Genomic DNA, 25,908 nt, shown 5'->3' with positions numbered 1-25,908 from the left:
TTAAGCTCCCTCCCCCCCCAAAAAAGTGCAAAATGTGTGTGTGCACGCGCATGCATGTTAAAAGGTGTAAAATGTTGTGCTAGAGAGGGTAAGAGTATAGATTTGGTATGACTGTACACACCAAGACAGAAAACAAAGGAGTTAGAGATGTATGCCTAAAATCCCTGAAACAGATCATGTGCTAGTATCTCCGTTAATATAAGATTTTACTTTTCTGCTTCTACTGCGTTAATACCCAGACAAAATTTCTAACTGATGAGGACAAGTATTTTCTCTTCTAAACAGACCATTTATATACAGAAACCTATGCGAACAAGATCACAAACAAAAATTAAGATTCAATTTGGAAACAAAGATGTTCCAACAGATTTAACACAGAGTGACAGGGAATCATTATCTTTGGGACTGAAACTGAAATTGAAAACTGCAGTTTTGCACTCTTGATCTTTTAGTTCCAATAGGAAACTCAGTGGCACCAGTAAACACATCTCCTGAGACTGTATGTATTACTGTAAAAAGAGCCAGCCCTGTCCAAAAGAGTTATGGACAAGATGCCTCAGTGACCTTTTAAATGACTGTATGCTTGGCTGTTGGCAGTCAAACAATGGTAAAGAAGCTAATGGAAAGCAGTCAGTTTAAACTTTAATTAAGAAACAACCAGTAAGAAGGACTCTCAGTTTATCTTTTAGACCTCCATGGAGAAATATAAATATGCTTTAATATATCTAACTCACTTAAATGGGCTTAAGCAGAAGCTAGCCAGCTCCCTTAGTTTTTAAAATTTTCATGTAGCAAGAACTATAACCTCCAGTCACAGAATTGCAGAAACACAATCACATAAGTCAACCTTTCACCTGACAGCGATTCAATAGTCATCACCTGTCTTCGACAAGACACTAAAACTTGTCATTCTAATTGAGAAAACTTCACCCAGCATCAGCATTACTGTGCCACACAGGCTGGGAACCAAGGCAGCTGTATTTCTTGTCAAACCAGTGATGTGGATTACAAATGGAAAACAACCACAATCCTCTCTAACAGAGGAAAAAAACAAAACTAAAGGCAGTTTCTAGAAGAATGTGAGGGAAATCTCCATTTCCTGCTCAGCTTTAACACTTTTTATACAAAGTCCACCACTCTGGTGACGTCCGTGTACGTGCTGGGGCTCACAATGCCCCAGGCAGTGGGCTCGGCCTCGCCTGCCGTCCCGCTGCCTGCTTGCAAGCGGAAATGTCATTGTTGGAGACCCCCAGGTCTGTGGGAACATGTTCTTCACACAGCTTCCTCAAGCCACAGGGGTGGGAAAATTTAAAAGCAAAAGCAAAAAAAAAATATGAAGCTCTCCCTCCTTTTTCCTCAAGAGAGACAGGAAATTGGATTTAAATTAATGCTTGGTTAAAACTTTTTCAATGTTACTTAAATTAGGCAAACAAATGCAACATACAGTACAAGACTTTAAGGAAAAAAAAGGGAAAAAATATCAGATTGTTAAAGTCAATAAATTCCGACTTGTACTTTTTGAAAAGTTCTTTCCCCCTACCCTATAGCCAGTAATGCCTCGGATCACACCTGGATCAATAGGATGGATAAAGGTAGGGAGAGGGGCTTTTTCTTGTCACAGTTATCTGTGGCAAGTTAGTTATAAAAATCAAATGTGAATGATTACGTTTCCTTTGCTACACAATCTATTGAAGGAGAAAAACTTGGTCCAGGTTTTCACCCCTTGGCTGAAATACTCTCCCTCCTTCCCCAGGATGGCCAAGTGATGTGGGAAGGAAGGAGAAAGATGTACGTTGGCATTGTCACAGTTAAGTTCCACGCAGATCTGCTCATACATACGTGCAGGCATTGAGCCACACTATGAAGAAAAAAAAGATCATACTAGTTAAAGCTACTGAAGAGCATTAGCAAATTTTTAAGTCTCAGGACTACAAGGATAGCTATGACATTCTTTAATAAAGGAGGAATGCTGAAGCACTGCTGAGTCTGATTAACAGTTTCTAACACACCAGTTTCCAATCTAGAGACTTAATGCTGCGTATAGTTTCAACAAGTACCCGTCAATTTGGTATTACTGCAGAAAATACTCCGTTTACCGGAGACCACGAGTCCTTTCAAGCCAGTCACCAGTCTCTGTACAATACAGTTTGATAGTACTTTGTCTCACAGAGCTTACAATGTCTTTCTCCTCTCCCAGGTTGCTCCGCACATTTCAGAGGAAGCACAGCAATATTTATTTGAAAATTGAGGAGTTTGAGCCTAAACACTAGCATTGCTGAAGCACAGCTGAGATCTCAGCACTGAAAGAGGGATGGAAGGGTACACAGCCTTCAAAGTGAGACCAGCAGCTTATACTGGACATGAGGGAGCACAGAGCAAGAAGTGGACAGTGCAATACTGTTAAAGCACCGAACTGGAATAGTGATCTTTGCAACAGTCAGGATGGACATTAGCAAGCAAGAAGGCATTTGTCAGAATTAGAAAACAGGATGCTGCAGTGATGTGTATGAGATCATCAGAACCTAAAGGTGAGGTCTGACCCTGTGGATGAAGAGGGAAGACTGTGTGGTCAGAATATATGAAGAAAGAAATTGCAAGGTATCAAAACAGTCTGGATGCACTAGAAAATAGACCTATAGAACAACTGGGGCTGAAGACAGAACTCTTCACATGATTTAAAAACCAGGAGTTCTCACATCTAAAATCTAGAGACATTTTTCGTAGTTTTGTAAGTATATTCCCTCACCCCAACACGTGAGCAAGAAAAACAGGATAAAGTTGTGCTGAAAATGGTAAATTAAACTAAAATATGAGAAAGTCATCTTCCCCTAAACATTATAGTTGTATAAACTAAAAATGTCACTTAAAATATTAGTAGCATCCATTTAAGTTGAGTTTTGAATATAAACATTGGGAAGAAGGGCCACTTCAAAAAGTTCACCTACGAGTTTGGTTCGTTCTCAGAAAGAACTTGGAATACCCTATTTTTCTAAATCTTCTTGTAGGGTCCAGCTTTTATTATTAAGACAACAAGCAGAAAACAAACCCATCATCCAAGAATCTTAATGTATCCAGAGAAGCTGAATTAAATACAACGGAAGGAAACAATTAAAAGGGACTGGTTTCTGTTTCCAATTGCTCTGAGCATTATGAATTATTATTACCTCTCAGACTAAAAAAGTCTAATATTGGTCAGACACTAAAAAACAAATGTAGAAACTGGACACATTGTAATTGAAACTGAAAATTTAATTTTTTATGTAAGGCTTTGAGCACATAACTGGCACATTTAAATACAGCACAATTTTATTTCACAAATGCTTTTAACTACTTGTGGTTTTTTGAAAAAGCTTGGTCAGTATAATGAAATCAATCTTGCATTAAGCTCTTATTTCTCAAAGAATTGACGGTAAACAGAACATCAGCCTAAAATCTCTGACATAATTTCTTCATGTTACTGCTTTTATTAAGTAATTGGCCTTATTAAGAGAATTCTACTGGAATCTAATCTGGAATTTTTCTTCAAGACATGTCAGACCACAAAGTATTAAAGCAATTGAAGGACATACTTTCAGATAAATTGTCAAATGAGGAATAAGCCTTTGCAGAGATAGGTGAACTAGGAGATTTACCAGTCCTTGTCTATTAATGTTTAATACTTTGGATGGGAGTGAAGTCACCTTTAGCATTTGGGAGAGATTTTTTTTTAAAAAGGCAATTCTAACAAAAAGAGTTAAGCAACAGGCTGTTGTCTTACAAAGATCTGTGGAAGACACTTTTCAACCAGGAATAAAAATCAGAATTAAAAACTTGTAAGACTTTCGTAAAGACAGAGCATAAGAATGTAACAGTTTATATAATCAATTGGACCAAATTCTATAGTCCATTCTACAGCCATGACAAAGAGGGGAAAAAAATGGTAGAACACCACCTTGGTGGATCCACACCAAAAACCATTTCAAGCATGACTCAGGTTCCTATTAAACTGCAAAGTGCAGAGTAGGAGCAGTCACCACAAAATGAGTATTCCCTTGTGATCACATAGAAAAGAAAAAGAAAGTAAGAAGACTCTTCCTGAAACAAGGTTGAAATGTAATAGGAACAAAATGATCCATCAGCTTTGGTCCCCCCAGTTCAAAATAGTTATTGAAGAATAAAAAAGGGTTCAGTAGGGAGTTACCAAAATGATTGGATGGTCAGAGAACTTGACAGATAAAGAAAGGTTGAAGGAATTTGGTTTATTCAGCCTAAAGAAGATTTAGGAGAGAGGTAATCAGAGTCTTCCAAAGTCTAAGAGGCAATTATAGAGAAGATGGAGGTACCACGGTGACCAATACAAGTAACCAAAGATACACATGGTGACAGGACAAGACACAACAGGCACAATTTCTTTCCATGGAAACTCTGTCTACATACAAGAAAAAAAAAAGTCTTCACCATGAACCAACTAAGCATTGGAATAGGCTGCCCAGAAAAGTGGGGGAGTCTCCCTCACTTAGAAACATTCCAGACCGCTTAGCGGGGCTCTGCATAACACCAATCAAAGGTCTCTCCCAACCTATAACTTTTCTAGAATTCACCATCTTAGTGTTTTTAACCAGTGTAGTGCTAATTTTGAAATTGTCTCTATTGCTTTTTGTAATAATCCTAAATTAACTGAGGGCCTTCTATAGTTGGTGAAAATATCTCTGTTTTAAAAAAGCAAGAAACAGATATTAACTGTTACCACCCTTCTTTCCCCTACCAGAAACCTCCACAGCTAAAAAAACCTCGCAAACACCAAAAAACCCCAACTACAGAAACACGGTTTCTAACTTACAGTTACAAACTAAGAAAGTTATTTTAAGTATCTCTTTAGCAGATATATCCACAGCTGTCTTCAATCTCCCTGAACTACGTACATTACAGTCTCAGCAGAGCAGTATACTGTACAGCAGCTATTTCTCCATCCCTTCCTCTGCACAGGGAGCGGTTCCCACATCCTAACTCAGTTTGGCTCACAAATGAGTTAGGACATGGAGAAAATAAAAACATGTGTCTATGTCCCTGTTGTATTAGTTAATGAAATAAGTGGGCTGAGAAAGCAAAAGCATTAATACGATTCTGCACTATAATATATTAAACCATTAAAACAAGATTTGAGGTTTAAGTGTACAGACCTTGTCAGGCTTCTTCCCTTGGCAGAAAGTTACAATTAAAAAGCTTTTAAAAGCTTTTAAAGACACATACACACACAAAATATAACCATTTAAAAATTAGAAAGGTAAACTACAAAATAACTGTTATCCCTGCTCCATTGAATCAGGATTCACTGATTCTCAAATCATGGATTAAAGCTGAGGCTCTCAATACTGCTGGCAGTAGGTGAGAACATTTCTGGAATAGACTTGACAGCAGTCTCAGCTACTGACTCTTTAATTCTAGCTTCTGAAAAGGCAGTAAATAGCAAACATAAACCATAGAAACCCTTAAATATTGACTGTTAATGTTTCTTTCCATACTAAAGACATGTTATTTTTCAGTTTTGGCACAAAAAAGAACCATAAAAGGAGCAGTCATTCTCAAAAAAAAAAAAAATCAATAATAGAGTCAGACATTAACATTTGAAGCACTTACAGAGATACAGACAGCTTCATAATTTATTGTAAATTTTGTCATAATTAAGTCTAACAAGTTGACATTTTTCTTGTATCAGAATCCAATCCAAACAGAAAAAGGAAGCAGTCCTTCCCTAACTCAACAATTTTTGGCTAAAGCATCACAGCTTAAACCAAGGAGAGAAGTGTTTTGGCAGCCTGACTACTTTGATGAATCAACCAGACAGCGCCAGGGAAAGCATGCACACCCTGGAATCATTATTTGAACATAGGCTTACAAAAGCACACAATCTTATCCTCTTTTCATGCTTTTTAAAAAAAATTAATATAATACTTTGAACAGAATATGATCTAGCTGAGTGTTGATAGAGACATGTATATAAGACCAGGTTTTAAAAAAGGCAACCCGAACCACCTTTTAGCTTTAGCTTTGTTATCCTACACTTATTACTTGAGTACAAATGAAAGCACTGCTCGATTTCAAGGTGCATTCAGCACAGCATTAGGTACACATACATTCATACTCAATCACTAAACAATCTTATTGTTTATTGCTGCCATGTATATAATAAGTTTCAAATTTTTTTAAGACATGTAGCTTTGGTCTGTATAGGAGGTAAAAATTAGATGGTCTTTCCAGAAAGAAGCAGCACTGCATGAATTAGAGGACAGGTACTACAAGATCACATTGAGGAGGTCTTCTAGGGTACCTGTAATTAGGAAGTGTGGAAAGCTTAAAGAAAGGCTAAAAAAAATGTAGTCTATTCTTGCTGCTATCTTGTGACAATTGCTTTTTTGGTGTATGACTTCTGGAAGTGAATTATCTCTCAGAATGCTGACAAAAATGGAAACTAATTTGCAATATTGCTGTAGATAAGAATGGGCAAGGATGTGTGTATCCTGTTTACTGGTCCCCTTTTTAACATGAAATATGCACGCTCATATCCTTTTTTTGACTTTTATTAGCTATGTACTCAAAATGAAAGTAGCTGTGTTCCAGCTAGGGTAAATGCTCTGTAACAGCTGGATGGGATTACTTTATGCTTTGAAGATATCTAGAATTTATGACTGTTTTATGACACCGCACATATTTTAGAGGAGCCAAGAGGATTCTCTTCTCTCTCGAAAACACAGAGTATGTCAGATCTTGAGCAAAGCTAACACATGATGCAATTTCAAGTATTTTGTGTCTGTTCATCTGAAAACTAAAGGTGATTTGCTCCTCCTTTATCTAAATGCTTAAAAACCCCACCTTATCTTAAGAGAGCAACTCTCCTCTTTCATGGCTTAGGGATCTGTTCAGCCCTGACTATAATTAAACTCAGTAAGTCAGTGAGCGCAATACTGTCTAGACTGAACAAGCTCCAGATTAAAGTTAATACAGAACCTGTGTGCTATTAGTTCTGCAATGACCTTCTGCAGATCACCGTTCTCCAAACCTAAGCTTCAAGGAGAAATTCTACTTGCAGACAACATTCAGACAGCATATATATTAAAAGCAACAATAAAGTAAGAGAAAAAGCCACACAGTTTTTTACATCAATAAGAATTTATCTTATTTTCATTGGCTATTTTAGCCTTTTTTTAATTGAGGTACACAGTTAAATATTGTTTAATAACTACATTTCAAGACACCTCTTCATTTATTCCCTTCCAAATTTGCTTGACCAAATCAAGAAAGCTGCACAATAACATAATTTATTATAGTTCAACAGGGTTAGGTATAGCTTGTTTACCATAGCGCATTCACAAAAGAGAAAGTCTTAAGATACCTTTAAAAATTCTGCTATGTGGAGCTAAATATTTGTCAGAAGTGGAAAGCAAAGTTTGGTGCAAATGTCTGTGAATGTGTGTGAAGGGCTTCATATAAAATCCTTTCACTTCCACTAAATTAGAGCTTCACTGTACTAGCATCTTTGAATTATTTAGCATTCACAAAATCTCAAGCTTTTAAAACAGAGGTACTTAAGACTTTGAATCAAAAGCTTGAAACTAATTTCCTAGAGGGGACAGGAGAGCAGAAGTTATTCTTTTTCCATTTTACTTGAGCAGATAAAAAACCCACTAGTTGTACCAAGCAGTTAAGTAGTAGTGTATTTTTCCACACGTATCTTGTGAATAAAGGAAACCTTCCTTCTGTGAAACAGTACAGACCTTGGTGCGTTCTGTTTTTTCTTCTTTTGTGTTTTCAACACAAAAGCAGCTCAAGAACTACAGCTGGCCCACAAAGAGAACAATGTTCAATCATATGCTGCTGTCATTAATAAGGGCAAGCCAACTACACCAGACCTTTCAGAACTTGTTACAGACCCAATTTACAAGTATTTTTCCTTTAACCTGTTATATTTGTAAATAAATAAATAATAAGTAACACTGATTTAAATTGGTAACAGGACAGAAATTGGTGACTAGCTAGAAAGTGGGCCTACTGCTATTCCTAAGAGGAAAAGGCTGGGACAATTAGGACTCCTCTGTTCTGTGTGGCTCATGCAGCAGCTCAGAGACAGAAGACGGCTGGTCAGTCAGCATGCAGGTAGCTCTAAAAATCATGTGCTGGCTCTTGCCTAGATACCTAGCCAAACAAAAGCAAACAGTGATATAGAAGTAGAAGCAAACAGTGATGTGAAATGCAGGGGATAAAAGGGAACTGTGGTAGAGTATAAGACACTAGGAAGAGCTGCAGGTAGGAAAGGGTACCCTGTGATTAGTTGGGTGACAGGGAAGGAGGAAGAAAGCTAGAGCACCTTAAGTAGTATTGAATGAGGAAGGGAGATGTTAATTATTCTGATGGTTGTTTACTACTTGTCAGTTTTGAATCCACACAGTTTTAAAATAAAATAAGCAAAGCTTCTCTTTTTTTTTTTTTTTTTTAATCCTTATCTGGTATTGCTAATGTTGTTGAGACACCAGAAAGCTGGATGAGCACTATTCACAATGAATACAATGCTAGATATGTTTAAAATATTAGAACACCACTAACACAGTGCTCAAACTGAACTGAATTTCAGGGGATGCTGAAAATAATCAAATTCTGTGCAACAAATAAATGAAAAATGAATGTGCCTAAAGCAAAAGACATTCTTCTCCAAAAACTGACTTAATATAACCTCCTGACATTATTTTACTCTTTCAAAAGAAGGCATGCATTGGTTCTACAGATGCTGTATGCCACAGTTTCTCAGTAGCAACACAAGCAGAAAACTGTATTACAGTTGTTGCAGCAACTACAGTAAGTCTCAAAACCTATTCTTCTACTAGTGTTTATAAAACTCAAGTCATTATAAGCAGCAATCTATATAAACAAAAGCATGCTCTTGCATGTGCACACAACTATAAAACGAAAAGTTTGAAATACTTTCTATTACTTTTCCTCACCAGATAAGGAAGCTGTCAAATTCATCTTTCATTTCAAGACAATATGGGAAAATATTTTTGCATTCAGTCTTAGAAGACTTATAAAGAAATATAACATCCTGCCTTTTTTAATATGTGGGGAAGGAGAAAGGCTCTTTCCATAAAGAAGCTTATCCGCAGAAATAGCACAGTTTAGTACTGGACGTGCCACAGGAAGAGGGGGGAGGGCTTATATCACAAGACTGTCCATTGTACTGAAAGATGACTTTTCCTATGGATGGGCGATCATCCTGTTATGCGGCTCTCAACTTCCTCCTGCATTGTGAGTCTCAAGTCATGGAAAGAGTAAAGTTCTTAAACTGAGGATTGTGTTGGGAACTCCAAACACTTTCAATACAAGTTAACCAAACAAATACATCATGGTCAGACTATTAACATCCTGGTTTGGTTTGCTGAAGCCATTATTATTTTGCAAAAATAATGTAATCAGGAGAACTCTGGATAGTTATCTTGTTAGTTCTTATGGCTTCTAATAACATTTGGACTAACTGGGAAAAAAAAAAATTCTGGAGCCACACTAGGAAGCCAAGTTCAAAATGCAAGACAATGCCACCTTCACAAAACAAACTGTCCCTAAATAGAGACTAAATGGGAGCACGCTGAAAGATCTAAAAAAACCCTACACTAATTACCTATCAACAAAATATCTCTGAAATCTGAGAAATGGTACTCTAACCGCCTTTGGGAAATATTAATTTAAACCTTAAGCTGCTAAAGTTTCAGTTACAGTTTCAAAAGTGCAATGTGTAAAAGGCTGTTTTAAAGTGCCTCCATAGGCAGCCAGCTGCCCCCTTAAGAAAAAAGTTGTTACCGACATTGAGCAAAGTGACTAAAGAGCTATTAATGTTAGTTAGGTTAGGACTCGTAGCATGTGTTCCAAGAAGAGAGTACAGTACATACCAGTGCCACTGCAATCTATGCAGTCAACTGTGGAGAAGCCTGGTTTATGCCATTGGCAGATTCTGATGTGTTGCAGGTAGAAGTACGCTACGTTAAACAGCCCTACAGTTACCTGATATCCTTCTGTTTTTTTCTGGCACCACTTCAGCAAGGCATTTCTCTTGGATCCTCCATATTCTCTTGCTAGGGCAGACAAGGGATCTTTTCTCTCTTCCCTAGGAACAAGGCAGAAGTGCAACTTAGACCTTGTAACGTATCTTCTGCAGCAGAAATACATATTGTAATAGCTTAAAAAAAAAGGACAAATTATTGTCACACTGAAAGTAGTAGGGTACAGCAATACTGACTGAAAAACAAAATACACAAAAATACCTGCAGAGACTTAAGAACTATTTTGGATTCATTCTCTCCTTAGCAAATCATCCTTCTTTTTCCTTTAAATTAAACTTTTTTTCATAGGTCTTTCAACCTCAATGATATTTCTTCTACGAGTTCAGAAAATTAAACTCGCAACATGGTAAGTTCCAGCTCAAACCATTAAGCTAACTCAAATGACTTTGTTTTGTATTTAGAAAAAGAATAAGCTGATGCTATCTCTTTTGCATCTCATGACTGATTACAAATGTCACCTTGAAACACCAAGTTTGCATATTAGCAGCACGGCGTTAACAGAACACTTGCCTGAGATTCAGAGGTCTCAAAAAAGAGGAGGGAGATCTAATTAGGCTGATCTCCCATTTGATATACTGGCACAATAAAAGCTATCAATTAATTTCACTTCCAGTCTGCCAAGCTATCTTAAGTAAATTTTCCTTTAAGAAAAGATTGGGGAAAGAAAGAACAATCATATCTGAGTTGGCCATTTTGTAATATAGGACTTGTGAAAAAACATCTCTTTACCAGGCTTCAGAAATGAGTGCTTAGATTAAAAAAAAAAAATATGTTATAGAGTTACTACTTTGGTAGTGGCCTAGTTACATGATTCAGTATTTCTACACTCTAGTGAACAGCCTTTGACAAAAAGACTAGCTATTACACCATTATGGAGCTTAGTTACTGGATGTAAAGTGTCCCAGCAGTTTTAATAATTTCCATTTGGAAAATGAAAGCAAGATAGCTATCAGTGCATCCATACTGCAAAGATTTCCTCATCTGCCATTTTTTAAAGAGTTCTGTGCAGATGTAAGCCAGATTCTCACAATACCCACAAAGATGATACTCTTAAGTTACTCCTTTTGGATATTTCCAAAGAAGACATACAGATTGTATATATTCACTCTCAAATCTTCAACTCCTTGTTCTTTACAACCCATTTAGTGACTGGAAAGAGGGGTGGAATATGGAAATATACAGTATTTTCAGTGGATTCTCTGATGCAGATTTACAGATAGCAATTCTCCAGGTCCTGCTAGGAGAAAAGAAAGCATCCAGGCAATGTGTATTTCTTCATGCATTTGTGCTACCAATGACACACCACAGACTGTTCCACATATCAGCTTCTGTCACTCAACACATGCCAACATACAACAAATTGTTCTAAGGCACTAAATCTTGAGTATATGTATTGCAATTTGCTTGGCCAGTCTTCACTGAAATACAGACGGCAAGATCTCAAAGCTGCTTAGAAAGAGGCAACATTTGAAACACCCATGAAAATGCATGCACAGCAGAACAATAAACAGGAAACAGTAAGTACCTTTCAGCATGAAAGAAATGAGCCTTCAAACCTAACTGCTAATCTCAGAGAGATTTAACAGGACAAGGAAGTAGCTAGTTGTGTATTTTAAGTATGAAATAGATTATCTGGATACGTTACTGTGTCTTCATAGTGTCTTCACAACAAGAAATTCTGTACTTCAGTTCTTAAATCACCACATATTCCAACAACCCAAACTGGTGCAATTTTTTTAATCGGTGAGAGAAATAAATAACAATGGGATTGCATATTCAATCAACAAAGATTATGCAACACTACAAGAACTTCAGAACAGAGATTTGGGACAACATACGAGAACTCAAATTAAAAGCTCCTTCTCTTTACGCTAAACATACTGTTTAGCCATGAGGGCTGTACAGCCTGTTCTCAAATTCCGGTAAGAGCACACGGTTTATATCAGGTTCTCACAGTTATGAAAACACTGCTGAAGAAAATAAATTAGCGTAAGTTGTATGGAGACAATGAGAAATGGTTTGACATATAAATCTTACAAGTTAGTGTATTAGGTCAACCGTGTTCCAAATCAAAGAGCCAATGAAGTTTCAACTAGAACAGTGAACAGTAAACTGCATGTATTTGTTTTAGTGAGCTACAGCAATAACTGTTTATTTTACAATAACTTTCAAAAAACGTAGAGGAAAAAAAGAGAAACCTGATCACATAACAAACTGAAGTCCAGCAGCGACATTCTGAGGACAGTTCCAAAAAGTGTGCTCGTTACCACACACCCACTGCGGTAAATTACACTGCTAACTCTTCTTTCACTGCTTAGCATTGCAGTCAATGGTCAGGCAGCATAGTAATGATATAAACATTATAACTGTATATTTTTACCATGAAATGCCATACTATTGGCTACAGTCTGCAGGCTGCTGTCAATGCAATTTTATACATTACCAGTTCAAAGTTCATATACAGGTGTTTCAGTCTTTTTTTTTTTTTTTTAATTTCTGGATGTACTCAGTCTAAACTTAGGTGCTAACACACACAAGATCAATTACTGCTGCTAAAGTACCCGCAGATCCAAACTCAATTTAATTCCTGCACAGTGAAAGGAAAGCACAGCTGAGGCATGCCTCAGCTGATTTCAGGGAAATAATTTTCAGTAGCACCCACAGTTGTAAATAACTTCACAATTTCATAATGTAATTATTACATATTGCAAATGTCTCTGAACATTAGGGGTTTAATGCTTCTGCTGTACAAAAGCTTTGGGAGGAAGCTCTGTGCTAAATGGTCTTGAGAAAGTCATTTAACCTTTGTCTGCCAGTTACCCAATCCATGAAGCAGGGCTAGCTACATACTTGTCTTGCGTAACATGAGGTTCCAGTACTGTGAAGTACTTTGATTGATAACACGACAGATAGGAAAAAATTAAAATTTCTCACAGACTTATCTTTTTCTCTTACTAGTGAAAGGGGGTTTCCTGGCCATTTGTTACTTAGACTTGCATTATGATTTCATCTGTGGGACAAATAAACCAGGCCCATTCACTCATGGCTATTTAGAAGACTTAGCAGTGTCTGGAATTAAGACCTAGTCATGCTGCCTTTTGTCTTCAGCTGCAATTACAGAAGTTAAGGTTTATCATGTGGTCTTCTGGGGTAGAAGCCACTCTGAAAGATTTGTTCAACATGCCATAAGCCCCTTTCTTGAATTTGGTTTCATGGTATTTTGAACTGATACGGTGCTATTATTTAGTGACATAACTTAGCTTGGTTTTCTAGAGGAGCATAAAGTTTTAGTATTAACCTCAGAACCTCTAAAAAGCCTGACTTCTGGTCTAACTTTTAAAACATATACTGAGCTGCAGAAAATACTTTCTGAAGCTCTCAAAGATTACTGAAGATTGTTCTTGTATGGGTGGCAGTAGAATCTGCAGTCTTAGTGCCAATGTTATATACTAGATATATGCAGATAGCTGTGAAATAAACACATTTCAGTGCACCACAAAAAAGGGGTTTTACCTTATCCGACTTCTGGTTGTAGGGGTGACTGATGCCGTAGGAGAAGATGAGAGTGACAGTTGTGGTGAGGTGGTACCCATTGCCATGAGAGACGCTGGAGATGCTCCATCAGGTGCACTGATATCCCGCTTGATTTCTTCACTGCTTCTTCGAGAGACTAAGTGGGAAAATGCCCAGATATTTATCATTTGCAAACATAAAACCTTCCAAGCTTGTTCTTGCTCTCTGACAAGCGTTAGTTCAAAAACCTATATCCAATACTAGGCTTCTACAATTTTCCTGATACTTTCCACTTAGTTCTGCCTAGTTTACAGAAGTATGTTTTTCATAGTATCACACTATTTGTGCTACAAATCTTAAAGATTTGTTTTTAGAAGCCCCTGCTGATATTGAGATGTCAGCTTGATAGTAAACTAACACTCTACATAAAAAATAGACTTGCTAAACAGAAATTTAAAAATCCAAAGTTAATATCAAATGTGCAGCAACCACTATGAGTAATACTGAAGAATACTTGTAGGTTATGCCAGTCACAAATTGGACTATTTTGAGATTATTCACTGGAAACATTCTTTTGTCTTACAGAACGGGTAGAAGTTCTGTGAAAACCTTTATATGCATTAGACCACGTATAATGATGCATTTGTTACCTAAAAAAGAAAAATCCTCCTATTTTAAACCATTGACAATAATTCTTTCCACAAACAAAACTGTAATTGCTTAATTGGAGAAGGATAACATGGCTTCTCTGCCTCACTCAAAAAAAAAAAAAAAATCCTACATCCAGGCAGTAAAAAGTAACAGGCCAGGAACAGTTTCCTCACATATACCTTGCACACCAAAATTATTTGTAATACAAGGAAAGATGACATAGAAGTCATCTTGCTCGTCCATCTGGTATGTTGGTGCATGTCTGTATACGCAACAATAAGGGCACTAGATGAACCATTAAAAAAAAATATCTCTTCAGTTCCACTTGATGCAATAAAATGGAATGTTATTTTACCACTGGACTTCAGTTTCTTTCCCCAAATACTTCAACAGAAAACTTGAACACTGAAAAATAAGCTATTCCAAATATCCAAGTAGAGACTTTTTGACAAGAGCTTGATGGTCTGAAGACCAAAGTTCTCTTTGAAAAAGTAAAGTAGATCTTTAAGTACAGCATTAAGAGAAGAGCTCTTAATTTTACTAATCATCTAAAAAAGTCATATTACCAGAAATAGATTTGGCACTTTCCATAGCAGGTACTCTTGGCAAAGATGCTGGCCTGCTTGTAGAAGATGTTCTCAACAAATGTTCTGGACAAAATAAAATAAGAGAGAACATCATTAACGAAGATTCCAGTTAAATGTAGGACATTTAGGTACAAGTCATGAATATTGTCTACCAGTGCCTGAGTTTGTCTGTTTTAGTGAGAGCAACTGATTTTATCTACATGAAAGAGAAGGCCTAAATATGCTCATTATCAATGAAGTTCACTGTGAATACATCATGACCTGATTAATCCTTTTTCCCTAAGGCCTCTTACTAATCCACTTGCTCTGATCTATAAAAAATGAATTGTTAAACCAAAAGGCTGAGCAAGGAATCCTCATTTAGCTCATGGCCAAAAATATTCAATATGCTATTCACAATGTGGATTTGTAAAGCAGATTGCTTTGTCCCTCGTGAATATTTTTTTTTCCCTTTGGATTGCTGGGTCTTTTTAATTTTTTTGTCCCTCGTGAATATTTTTTTTTCCCTTGGGATTGCTGGGTCTTTTTAATTTATTTTTTTTTTTTTAACAAAAACATGCTTTTTTCCTTCTCCATGCAGTGGGGTCTAAAAGGTACCTTTACATATTGTACGGAAAGATTACTTCTGCCTACTGCCGATGAGTAAAATCAAACTATATCTAAATTAATTTTCTGTAACATCAAATCAAAACTACTTCCTATTATTGAATATTCCTTCAAATAAAACCTTTAGACTGCAAACAAAAGGTTTACATACTCCTATGTAGAAACCTAGAAGGCAGTACTTTGAATACAAAAAAACCATGAAAATGAAGAATGAAGATTAAAAAAGTGAAATCCCATTCATCAGTTGAGAAAGTGACATAAGAAACATACATTGCTACAGAGATACTGAAAAAATATATACAGCTGTAAACAGGAATTTTGTCTGGCACGCTCCCTCTTGGAATGCAGTCCTCCTCCTGCATTAATTGACTATAACGAAAACACAAAAACTATGTAAAGCATACCACTCATTTTGTGTTTAAACTTCTGTCTACCCATGAACTCTGTAACAATTAAAGAATCCTAAACTATCTTCTTGGAAAGGCATTTCAATATTCCTAAAAATACCAAAGTTTCTAAAATTAAAACTCCAGCTGTATTGTACAAATAACCTCAATATGCATTCAACAAAAGCAAGAAGGAAATCTGGCACATACAGACTACTATGAAGTGCTACAAAAAAAAACACCAAACAAAAAAACCCAGCCCTTTAGAAAGCATCAGACCTTGGGAATACCAAACTGAGAGGAAATATTCAGCCTGGAGTCATATGGGGATTATCTTGAGAAACATCTACAAAAAAACCCCCTAAAGCAGGCATAAATCAGAGAACTACACCCAACACATGATAGCCATTCATTCTTACAGGAAGAACACATTGTGCACAGCATTTTGAGAGACAAAATATTTTTAAGTTCACAGAACAGGGAAATGTTGGGAAACAGATAAATCAACACTCAATTCCATTCAATTTTTCATCTGCCTCTTGAAGACTCAATACTTAATAAGTTTATATATTCTTATTCACATGCAATGCCAATTATCATCCTTGTTTCATTTTGCGGGATCCACCCCCCCCCCCCCCCCAAAACAACAAAATATGTAACGTAACCCCAGACGTGTGTATTTTAATATCTGGAAGACAGCTGCAAGACATGTTCCTGAAATAATCTTATCTTGATTTTGCAAGTGATCTCAGTTTATGCACACATTAAAAACCGTCAGAATAATGTCAATTTATCAGCACACAATCATGGTTTTGTTGAAAATTCAAAGAAGCATCTTTATGATATGCCATCATGTGTGATGAAACCCAAGTAATAAAAACTTGGACACAAGAAGTGATTTTGTGAAAATATAAACTTTTTATTATGAAAATAATATGATATTTTTATTTATTTATATTTATCTTTGGATACTAAATGACAATATTTTTTTAAAAGGTATTAATAACATTGCTAAAAACAAAGTTTGAATGAATACCTTGAACGGGGATTTCAGCATAGCTTGGTCTTTTGTCTGTCAGTGTAGCCAGGGGTTTTGAAGCTGAGATTGGTCCACTTATGGAGTGCCTCTGAAATGGAAAAATACTTGTGTCACATACAATTTGAAGGTAAAAAAACAAAAATTCAGATACGTCATTACTGATTTAAAAGAACCAAAATATTAAAGGAACCTTTAAAAGTACCTAGTGAAAAAGAGTTACCAGTTACTTTTGCCAGTCTTAATACATATACTCACACTATGCATTGATATTGTAACATTTACTTCTTTAAACTGAAACCTGTTCCTCAAACCAATGTTGCAAATGTAGGTTGTGAATTTTCTTGCAGTTTTTGTATTAATTCTCACTTTTTTTTTTGTACAAACCTGTTCTGGTTAAACTTGATGTGTTTATTTAAACTAATACAACCCCCTGCCCCATACGTAGCCAAGACTTCAGTGCTTGATTTGTGTTATTAACGTATGCCTTTACAGCTTTGTGCCTTTTCCTGGAAAATTAGGATAATGGCATATTGCATGTAGTGACACAAACTACTCTTTGCTAAGGAAAACCCTACTGGAAAAAACTATATTTTATTCAGAACATCAGCAGCTTTTGTTATCACCTATTTAACTGAGATGCTCAGTGAACAACTAGAGAGCCATTTTGTTAAGTAGTTCTTGAATATGTAATAAAATATAAATATAATTATTTTTATTTCTCAGGTCACTTTAATTTCTGGTCTGCTCTAAATTAGCCACAAATTGAATTTTTTTTTCAAGTTTTATGTAAAATATTTAGCAATGCATGGCTTCTGGCAGCTTAAAGTACAAGGACATGATCGCTGATGTGTTAAAGTCTTGCACACAACAATTCTGTAACCAGTGGATAGCACTGAAATAAGCATTTTAGCATGACACAAACTGTACAACGCAATAATTACCCTTAGTTACTGCAACTCATATTCAGTGGTTGAAGATTCATAGACGACGGACCACAATTATTTTTTTTTAAATTAATAATTTCAAAGAGCCTGTTGCAAATTATAGTACATTCTTTATTTACCCTGTCCTTTCTATTAGAGTCCAATATTTAATCACAATCAGTCCGGTAATGTGTTTATCCCGCAAACTCTTTCCACTCTCCATCTGGCCCAAGATTAAATGAGAAAGTTAAATGAGCCTTATCTTTGTAAGATAATAAAGGTCAGATGTTTCTTATGACAAATCATGTAGGCAAGACAGACATCCAAATTGTGATTAAAAAAAGTTAACAGTATATAATTTGAAGCATCCTGTAGCAGAGGCAGGATTACAGGGCTACTTATCCATCATTTAGAGTCAAACTAGAGCTGTGCTTTTGTGCTAGAAATCAAATGGAGAAAACAACTGCCAACTGTCCAAGAATCGAACTCCAAAATATAGCATGAAGAATTTCATCACTTTATACGTTAAAAGTTCTGCATGTATACTACAAATATCTTTCCTTTAAAAGTGCAGATGAAAGTGCGCCATGCACAGAGTGCCTGCAACATCTTCCCACAAGAACGGATATTTCAAACTTGCATTAACTTTAAACTTCATTTCACCCAATCAGGATTTTTTTTATTTTAAAATAAAGCACAAGGACATTATCAAAGTGAGAGACGTCCCCCAGAAAAGGAAACCACAATAATAGAGTTAGATAACGAGGTTATAAGAAAAACATTTCATTTTGTCTAGCTTTGGGATTGTTATTACAAAAACAGCGTAGTACAGAACTTCAGGCAGGAAACAAAGGTACATAAAGAGCAGGCACAGTGCTGGATAACCATAGACCTTTAACACTTTCTCAGCTGCCAGGTATCACTTAAAACCTTTACAGATACTGTCAGAAAGTGGTTGTATTACTCAACTGGTAACTTGCTGTGTACTGGTCTTGTCTCCTTGGGTTTGTTTTTGTTAAGGTAACAACTCAGAAGAGGAACTAGCATATAGATGAGACAAAAGAAGTAAAAGAGGACAAAACCCTGACACTTCAAATTTGAGGCAGAGCTACAGCAGAATGAACTGATCCCTTAAACTCCAAATATTTGGTTTCTACCTCTTCATCCTTGCGTCTGTTGTTGGCTATGGAAGGAAGCATGACCTTCAGCCACTACCACAACCTATTCCTGATCGCTTTGCACTTCAGTATGTGCTTCAGTGAAGTACTTCACGCCAATGCGCTTACATATGGGCACTTCGAAACACACACAGTTCTTCACATGTTAAATAGTTAAGATGCGGAAGCCTTTGACACTGAATTACTTGGAGCCTGAAAGTTTACATGCTCAAAGCAAAGCAGGACATGTAGTGGTGACCAGTGAATCTGAAACCATGCCTACTTCAGAGTCCTCCAGCTACGAAACAGAAAAAGAAAATACTCAGGGAAAGCAGCAGATCTGCTTCCTTGTCCTTATATTCCTCCCTAGGCATCTGCTTTGGTCACTCCCAGTGGCATACCAGACCAGCTCGGCTTTGGGCAACCCAGCAGGGCTGTTTGTACATTCTGAAGAACAGTCTCTTCATAATTCTCTTCCTAAATTGTTTTGCAGTGCTGCTAAGCACTATGGTAAATAACAGCTATGTTCCACTGGGGGCTTGGACCTGAAGCCAGAAAGGGTTTTGTTTGTTTGTTTTCAGTTGCAAAAACGTATCCAAGAAATGCATCTCCTTATACATACACACATTACTGTAAAAAAAACAAACAAAGCAAACAAAAACTCTCCAAGACTGAGGAAATTAATGACACAGTCCAACACAAAAACGAAGCGATACACATAATTCAGAGAAGGGATACGTGGATGCATCTGTACTTGGAGAATCTTTTTTACAACCAATCCCTCTTATCACAATATGAAAATTGTGCCACTCAGTCAGTGCCCACGTAAAGATTTCCCTTGTAGCAGCATTTAAAAAGCAACTGACACTAATGATAATAAGCACTGCAACACCCATACAGAGAGCCACCTTTACTCAAGATGTTAAACCATGGATGACTTTTATAAGGTGGGAACTGACAGGTCAGCTCACATAGTGACCACTTACTAAAGTCTTGCTTTTTAATTACAGGGGAGCAAAAACTACAGACACAAATTATACAAAAATTGCACAGAACACAAGAGTAGAAAACAAGGTAGCAATGTGAAAATAATAAAAGGAGAGGATAATGATTAGTTTTGAACCCAAACCTCTTATCTCTTGAGCAGAAAATATTCTTTAAATGCAATTTACATAACCGAGGTCACAAAACTCAGTTGCCTTCTGGATAATTACAAATACTCAAGAAAACCACCTCTCTTCAAAAAGACAATAGAAGCTGTTTCCATTTACACACCCTCCCCTTTGTTTTAGGCAATGTTTCCCACTAACAAGTATCCAGCTGTTAATGACTTGGTTCTATATGAGAAGCAGAATTCAAAATTCAAGTAAATCTAGCAGATCAAGAACATCAACACCAGAGCAGTAAACCTGAGCAGGTCTGCAGTATTTTAAGATGCTACTTTGGTTCGTGGTTAATTTAAAAGTAAATAAAATGAAATAAGCCTTAGGCTTCATCCAAAAAGTCTTCTGTCTGCCAAAGTGCTAGTCTGGCCTTTTAGAACATGAGGTTAAACATGACTCTTACTACAGGAGCACAGAAATGAACAGAAATATAGGGACAGATCAATAGGAACAAAGCATCTGTCAGAGAACTTGACACATTTAACTACTTCAGAAAATGGCTGTCAAGAGTGACTAAGCCACAGGAAATAGCAAAAGCTCTCACAAAAACATTTAATTCTTTCTTTTTGCTTTGAGGCTATTTGTTTTATGAAAATCACTCTTAAATTAATAAAAGCTGCACTAGTCTGAGCACAGGAGAACAGTCAGTTTGTTGCAGGTATTGTTCCTAGAGCACTACAAGCCAATATGGATATAGATTCTTCAGTTCTCGTGGAGAGGATTTATTACCAAAATGTTATGCTGACCTACAGTAAAAATCAAGTTTTGTTACTTCTGGTTAATTATATCTTGAAGGCATCAGGAGAATTACTGCCATTAAAGGAGTAAAAGATATAGTATATTCTTTGATTTTTCTTTGTAAATCTGGTCCCATCTGCTTTGTCCTTAAACTTGGCGGCTTTTGCCAAAATCTCACTTCACACAGCTAGTGAGATAATAAAACCAGCAGTGATCTATAAAGCTGAGCATTGGAGTACTGATGATGCAATCTTAGTGTACCTAGGCTCCTGTAGCAGCTGAACAAACGGACAAAGCGTCAGAGGGGACAGGACAAAAGACAGTACAATCAGCACCTGGCCAAACTCTCAGTCAGTACAAAATGAACAAAAATAACAAATTCACAATTATTTCATTCCTCTCTGGTCAGGTCTGATATCAAAAGCCCACTGAACATGGGATATGTTTATACTGATTATTGCTGACAGATTCTGCACAGATCTCAGTCTGTTGCCCGAAGGGGATTACTACTGTTTCCGTGCCAGGCACAGGACTAAGGACTGCCAGAAGGCAACTCTAAAACTAAGGAATGAAGATAAAAGTTTTCCTCTCATGCTTCTCAGAAGCACAGGAATAGTAATGGTTGAGAATATTTACCAAGAACTTCCAAATTATGCCAATCTTGTATTTACAATACAGTTCTCAGCGAAAGTCTCTTGTTAGACCGAACGTTTTAGTAATTACTTACTTGAGGCAACATTTTATCATCATTTCTCCACAAAGTCAGCCAGTATTTGTATACTACCACCTGTAGTTTCACATGCTCTTCTCTACAAAGAAGGACTAAGTGCAGTCATAAACCACCTACCTGCATAGGGGATACAGCAGCAGCCGGGGGTGTTTTCATGGGACTTGGACTGAGGGGAGTACGAGGAATTGTGGCAGCAGCAGGGCTTGGAACTAGTAAGATACAGAAAGGAATCCATGGTGAGCACTACACTGTTTCGCAGTGAAACAGGAGACTGGCTGTTATAAGGAACTCTTGCCCTGTGCTTTACATTACTAGTTTTACCAGATCACATCTTTCAGAATTTCAATTAGCAACTGACTGCAAGATGATTTGAAAGTGTGCCTACACATCGATTCCTCTGTAATTACATTCCTTTTCTGTCTTGACTGTATCATCCACAATAAAAACATAAGTTTACTGGGGGTGGACAAGGCTAAGGTGCAGGATACTATTACCCTGGCAGATGTAAATGATGCGTTACTAGTTCTCTGATCTCCAGATAATTAAAGAGATGGTAGCAGGCTCCTGGGTCTGCTAGTAAGGCAAGAAAGATAACCTGTATCCCTTGCTTCTCCTTTCTATGTTCCAATCAAAGTCCACATGTACTGGATATTATATCCCTGAAATTTTTGGATTAAACAAATAACATGTTTAGAAACGTATGAAAAGAGACAAATACTGAATTGGTGAATCAATCATCTGATTACTTAACAGCAAGATTAGACACGAATGCTGAGGATAAAGGCTTGAAATAAAAGATTATAAAGAAGGGAGAGAGGATTTATCATTTAACAAACTAACTCTGGCAAGAAAGCACCTTTATCCAGTAACAAATTTAAAAAATCTAAATTAACTCTACGAAAATAAAAAACTTTAAGGACCTACGAACAGAGAGAACAAGCGTGGAAACAGAACCATTTACAGAGACACCAAATAATACGGAGACGTTTCTATACCTTAACAAATTCGGAGGTTATAAGCAACTAAAACTAGATTTGCCATGCGCAGTACTGTATATACAGACTGTATATAGTAATATAGTCTACTTCCATCCAAGCCTTCTTACATCAGAGACTTACAGTGACATTCTTGTAAATGCAATTCAAAACCCAAAGACTTGGCAAGGGAGACACTTTAATCCACACAAGGTCTTATATGCAGTCAAAGCTAAAACCCAAGTGTTTTTCATTTCAGGATAATTACTTGGATTCCCAACTCTGCTCATCTATAGAGAAGGACAACAGCACCTGTTTCCACAATCAGAATTACAGTAACGTCCACTGTCTCAACAGTGAGATCCCTTTCCTTTTAGAAAATATTCCCTGTATCTTTTAATAGGTGATACTGGCTGGACCTTATTTTTAACTTTCATCAGCACTTTGACCACAAGAATATGTTATTAAATGAAACAAACTCAGCTCTAGCTATTACATGGCTTTTAGAATGCTTAGTTTGGCACATTAATGTGCCTTAATAGGAAGACTGAAATCAGCTGTGCTTCTAGCTATAATTATGTGCGTAATATGTGTTTATGTATTTCTAATATAGAGGAGAACAAAATCAAAGCATCTAGTGTATGAGTCATTGGCAATGCAACAGGAAAGAAAAAATAAAAAGACAAAAAAAGGATGCTTGCACTTAACCGCAGCAAATGATCTGTTGTGCAATCTAGTTTAGGTTGGCTTGTTTCAGCCATCACTTATAGGTCCTGACAGTACAATAGAATAACTTAGCTTTCAATTAGCTAAGCCATTAGAAGTGTCTATGTCAACATATGCAAAATCGTAACTTGGTACAGCTACTATATCAGTTGAAAATAATTACCTTGGGAGGCACTGTCAAATGACTTGATGAGTGTTTTTACAGTAGGAGTTGGCTCTGAGGAGGTGGATGATCTGCGACTCAGGCCCATTCCTTGTCTCAGAGCTGCCAAATCTCTCTCTACAGCATTCATGTAATTGTACACTCGACCACGTTCCTCTTCCTGCCTGAAATCAATATGCAGCCCATTTAAGGCATTTAAAACACATTTTAGCATGCAAAGTCTTTAAAAAAATCAACACAAATTTGAAGGCAAATTAAAATCTATGGCCCAAGTTGGTCATTATATTAACCTAGTTTTCTTTCCACTGTAATTTAGAAATAGATGATCAACCTAAATTATCACTGTAAGTTCTTACTGTATGTCAGCAAGAGAGCTTAAGCACCAGGCGAAAAGTCGATCAAATCAATACTTGATTTAAGGCTTAATTCCTGCTCCTCTTGCTCAAACGCACACACACATACACGAATGGAAGAAACTGAGCCTTAAGGATTTCACCATTTCACACAAAAATAATCAGCTCAGAGGCGAGAATTTTTTTTCCACTTGCATAAACAGAAAACAATTTAAATGAATACTAAGGAGGTAAGAATACATTTCTGGCACACATCTTTAGACAGCATATGAATCAGTTTAAAAAAATTAGTACAGAATATTTATGGTGTTATTGTATTCAGTGTCACTCACAAAACAAATTATTTGAAGCAACCTCTTTTCTATAGTCTGCAATAATTAAACATTGACTTATTTTTGCTTCAGACACTGTAAAAGACTTTCCTAACACTTCCCTTCCAATACAGTAGTTATACCACTTTTAAGGAATCTGACTCATTTGCCTTTGCTCTTTATCTACAGTGAATCAAATGTCAAAAGATGCTTGTGTATAGATAATAATGAATATACTGCCAGGAATCAGCAGGCCAACTCTACCTTCAAAAGTGCAACTGTAACCTCAAAGGTTCACTTGCAAGCAGTAATTGAACAACTACAATTCTGGCTGAAATGTATTAGCAAGAATCAGTCATATTACTTAGTTTGGTGATCTTACTTTGGATAAGATGCTTTACCCCCACCACTCATCCATTCAGATAATTTTCCATTTTCAGTCTAACAAGTCTGCTCTTCCTACCATCAGCTTTTCCTCAAGTTCCATAGCCGGCATTAGCTCATATCCTACTGGATGCTGGGTTAAGTGTCATCTATCCTATAAAATGCTCATCCACGTGGAAAAATATTGTTTAATATATAAACATCAAAAACATAATTACTGTAATAGTAAGCTATACATGTATTCAACCCCTAGAGACAATGTAGTCAGGATTCAAATGGCAATGTCCAAGACGTCCCTGTTCTACGGATATGAGGACTTTAATACTTCTGAAAGACACACAACTCAGTTCCTAAGGAACTGGCACCTAATTCAAGCCCCAATACATCACAGTTTGAATTGTTTTCATTTAATTTTTCTTTATACACAAAGCAACTCTAATTATTCCCAGAAAAAATTATCAGTGGAAAGAAAACAGTACAAGACATATGCAGAATTAGATTAAGGTTTCTTCTCAGATAAAAATCCAGCTCTATTTTTAACCATATGAAAATCCTTGGCTTCTAAGAAGTATTAATGATGCTACAGAGAAGCCAACACTGCTTGTTTTTACACTGAAGGAAGTCAAATCATGTCCAGCTGTTAAATGGGAAAAATCCTCCACTTTACCTTTGTTTTGTAAAAGCATCAAACTGAATACTCTTGGATGGATTCAGTATAAAGAAACAAATATTGTTCTTATAAGTTTGCCTATTTCAAACCCTGAAAGACTGCATAAAGCAGCTTGTTGAAATACAGATCCTCACAGTGAGAGGATTTACAAACTTCCGGAGTCTCAACGCTAGTTAAGATACTGGACTTCCAAAATTGTACCATCCCTACAAAAAAGACAATATCCCTGTTGACTTTTGCATACTTGCGTGACTTTATTTCCTCCAACTCTTTAGTGAGCTTCTCATTTTTCTCCTGAGCTTCATGTAATCTACGCTTCAGATCTCCTATCTCTTCCTGGGCCTCAGACTTTATATCATTTGCTATAACCACTGCAGTCTGTAGATCAGCTTGGAACTGACGCCATTCTGCTGACTCCTCCTACAAGTAAGTAAAACTTTAAATTGAAAGCAGCAGCAAGAATTGTAAAGTTAAAAATAAAAGTTATCCTTATTATTCATAGTTTCCCTATACTGTTACAGGAAACAATTTACAGGAATGATAAAGGCACTCATCTCTGTCATTAGACACAACCTAACTTACAAGTTAAACTGAAGAAGGTTTGCTGGAAATAACTGGACTTCTAAGGTCATTAATTTATTTTTTAGAAACAAAGAAAATGTTCAAAGTGGAAGGGAAAAAAAACCATTAAGCTATGCACTGGAAGACACAGGAACACTTTCTCCCAAGCCCAACACCATATCCCTGTGACA

The 25,908-nt window shown here is 36.7% G+C and overlaps 1 protein-coding gene across 3 annotated transcripts in view; it reads right to left on the bottom strand.

Moving 5' to 3' along the window:
• Positions 1-25,908, bottom strand: part of SPECC1L (sperm antigen with calponin homology and coiled-coil domains 1-like) — a 46,291-nt gene that overhangs the window by 3,809 nt on the left and 16,574 nt on the right. For all 3 annotated transcript variants that reach the window (XM_010088213.1, XM_010088211.1, XM_010088212.1), the window contains 7 exons: positions 25,401-25,576; positions 23,439-23,602; positions 21,693-21,784; positions 16,862-16,952; positions 14,813-14,896; positions 13,596-13,752; positions 10,024-10,126 (listed from right to left, as the gene is read on the bottom strand). In XM_010088213.1, the coding sequence (XP_010086515.1) occupies positions 10,024-10,126; positions 13,596-13,752; positions 14,813-14,896; positions 16,862-16,952; positions 21,693-21,784; positions 23,439-23,602; positions 25,401-25,576 (867 nt within the window). The remainder of the gene's footprint in view (positions 1-10,023; positions 10,127-13,595; positions 13,753-14,812; positions 14,897-16,861; positions 16,953-21,692; positions 21,785-23,438; positions 23,603-25,400; positions 25,577-25,908) is intronic.

This window comes from Pterocles gutturalis, unplaced genomic scaffold (assembly GCF_000699245.1).
Source record: "Pterocles gutturalis isolate BGI_N339 unplaced genomic scaffold, ASM69924v1 scaffold5787, whole genome shotgun sequence".
Taxonomy (NCBI): Eukaryota; Metazoa; Chordata; class Aves; order Pterocliformes; family Pteroclidae; genus Pterocles; species Pterocles gutturalis.
This window is presented reverse-complemented; position numbering and strand designations above follow the sequence as displayed.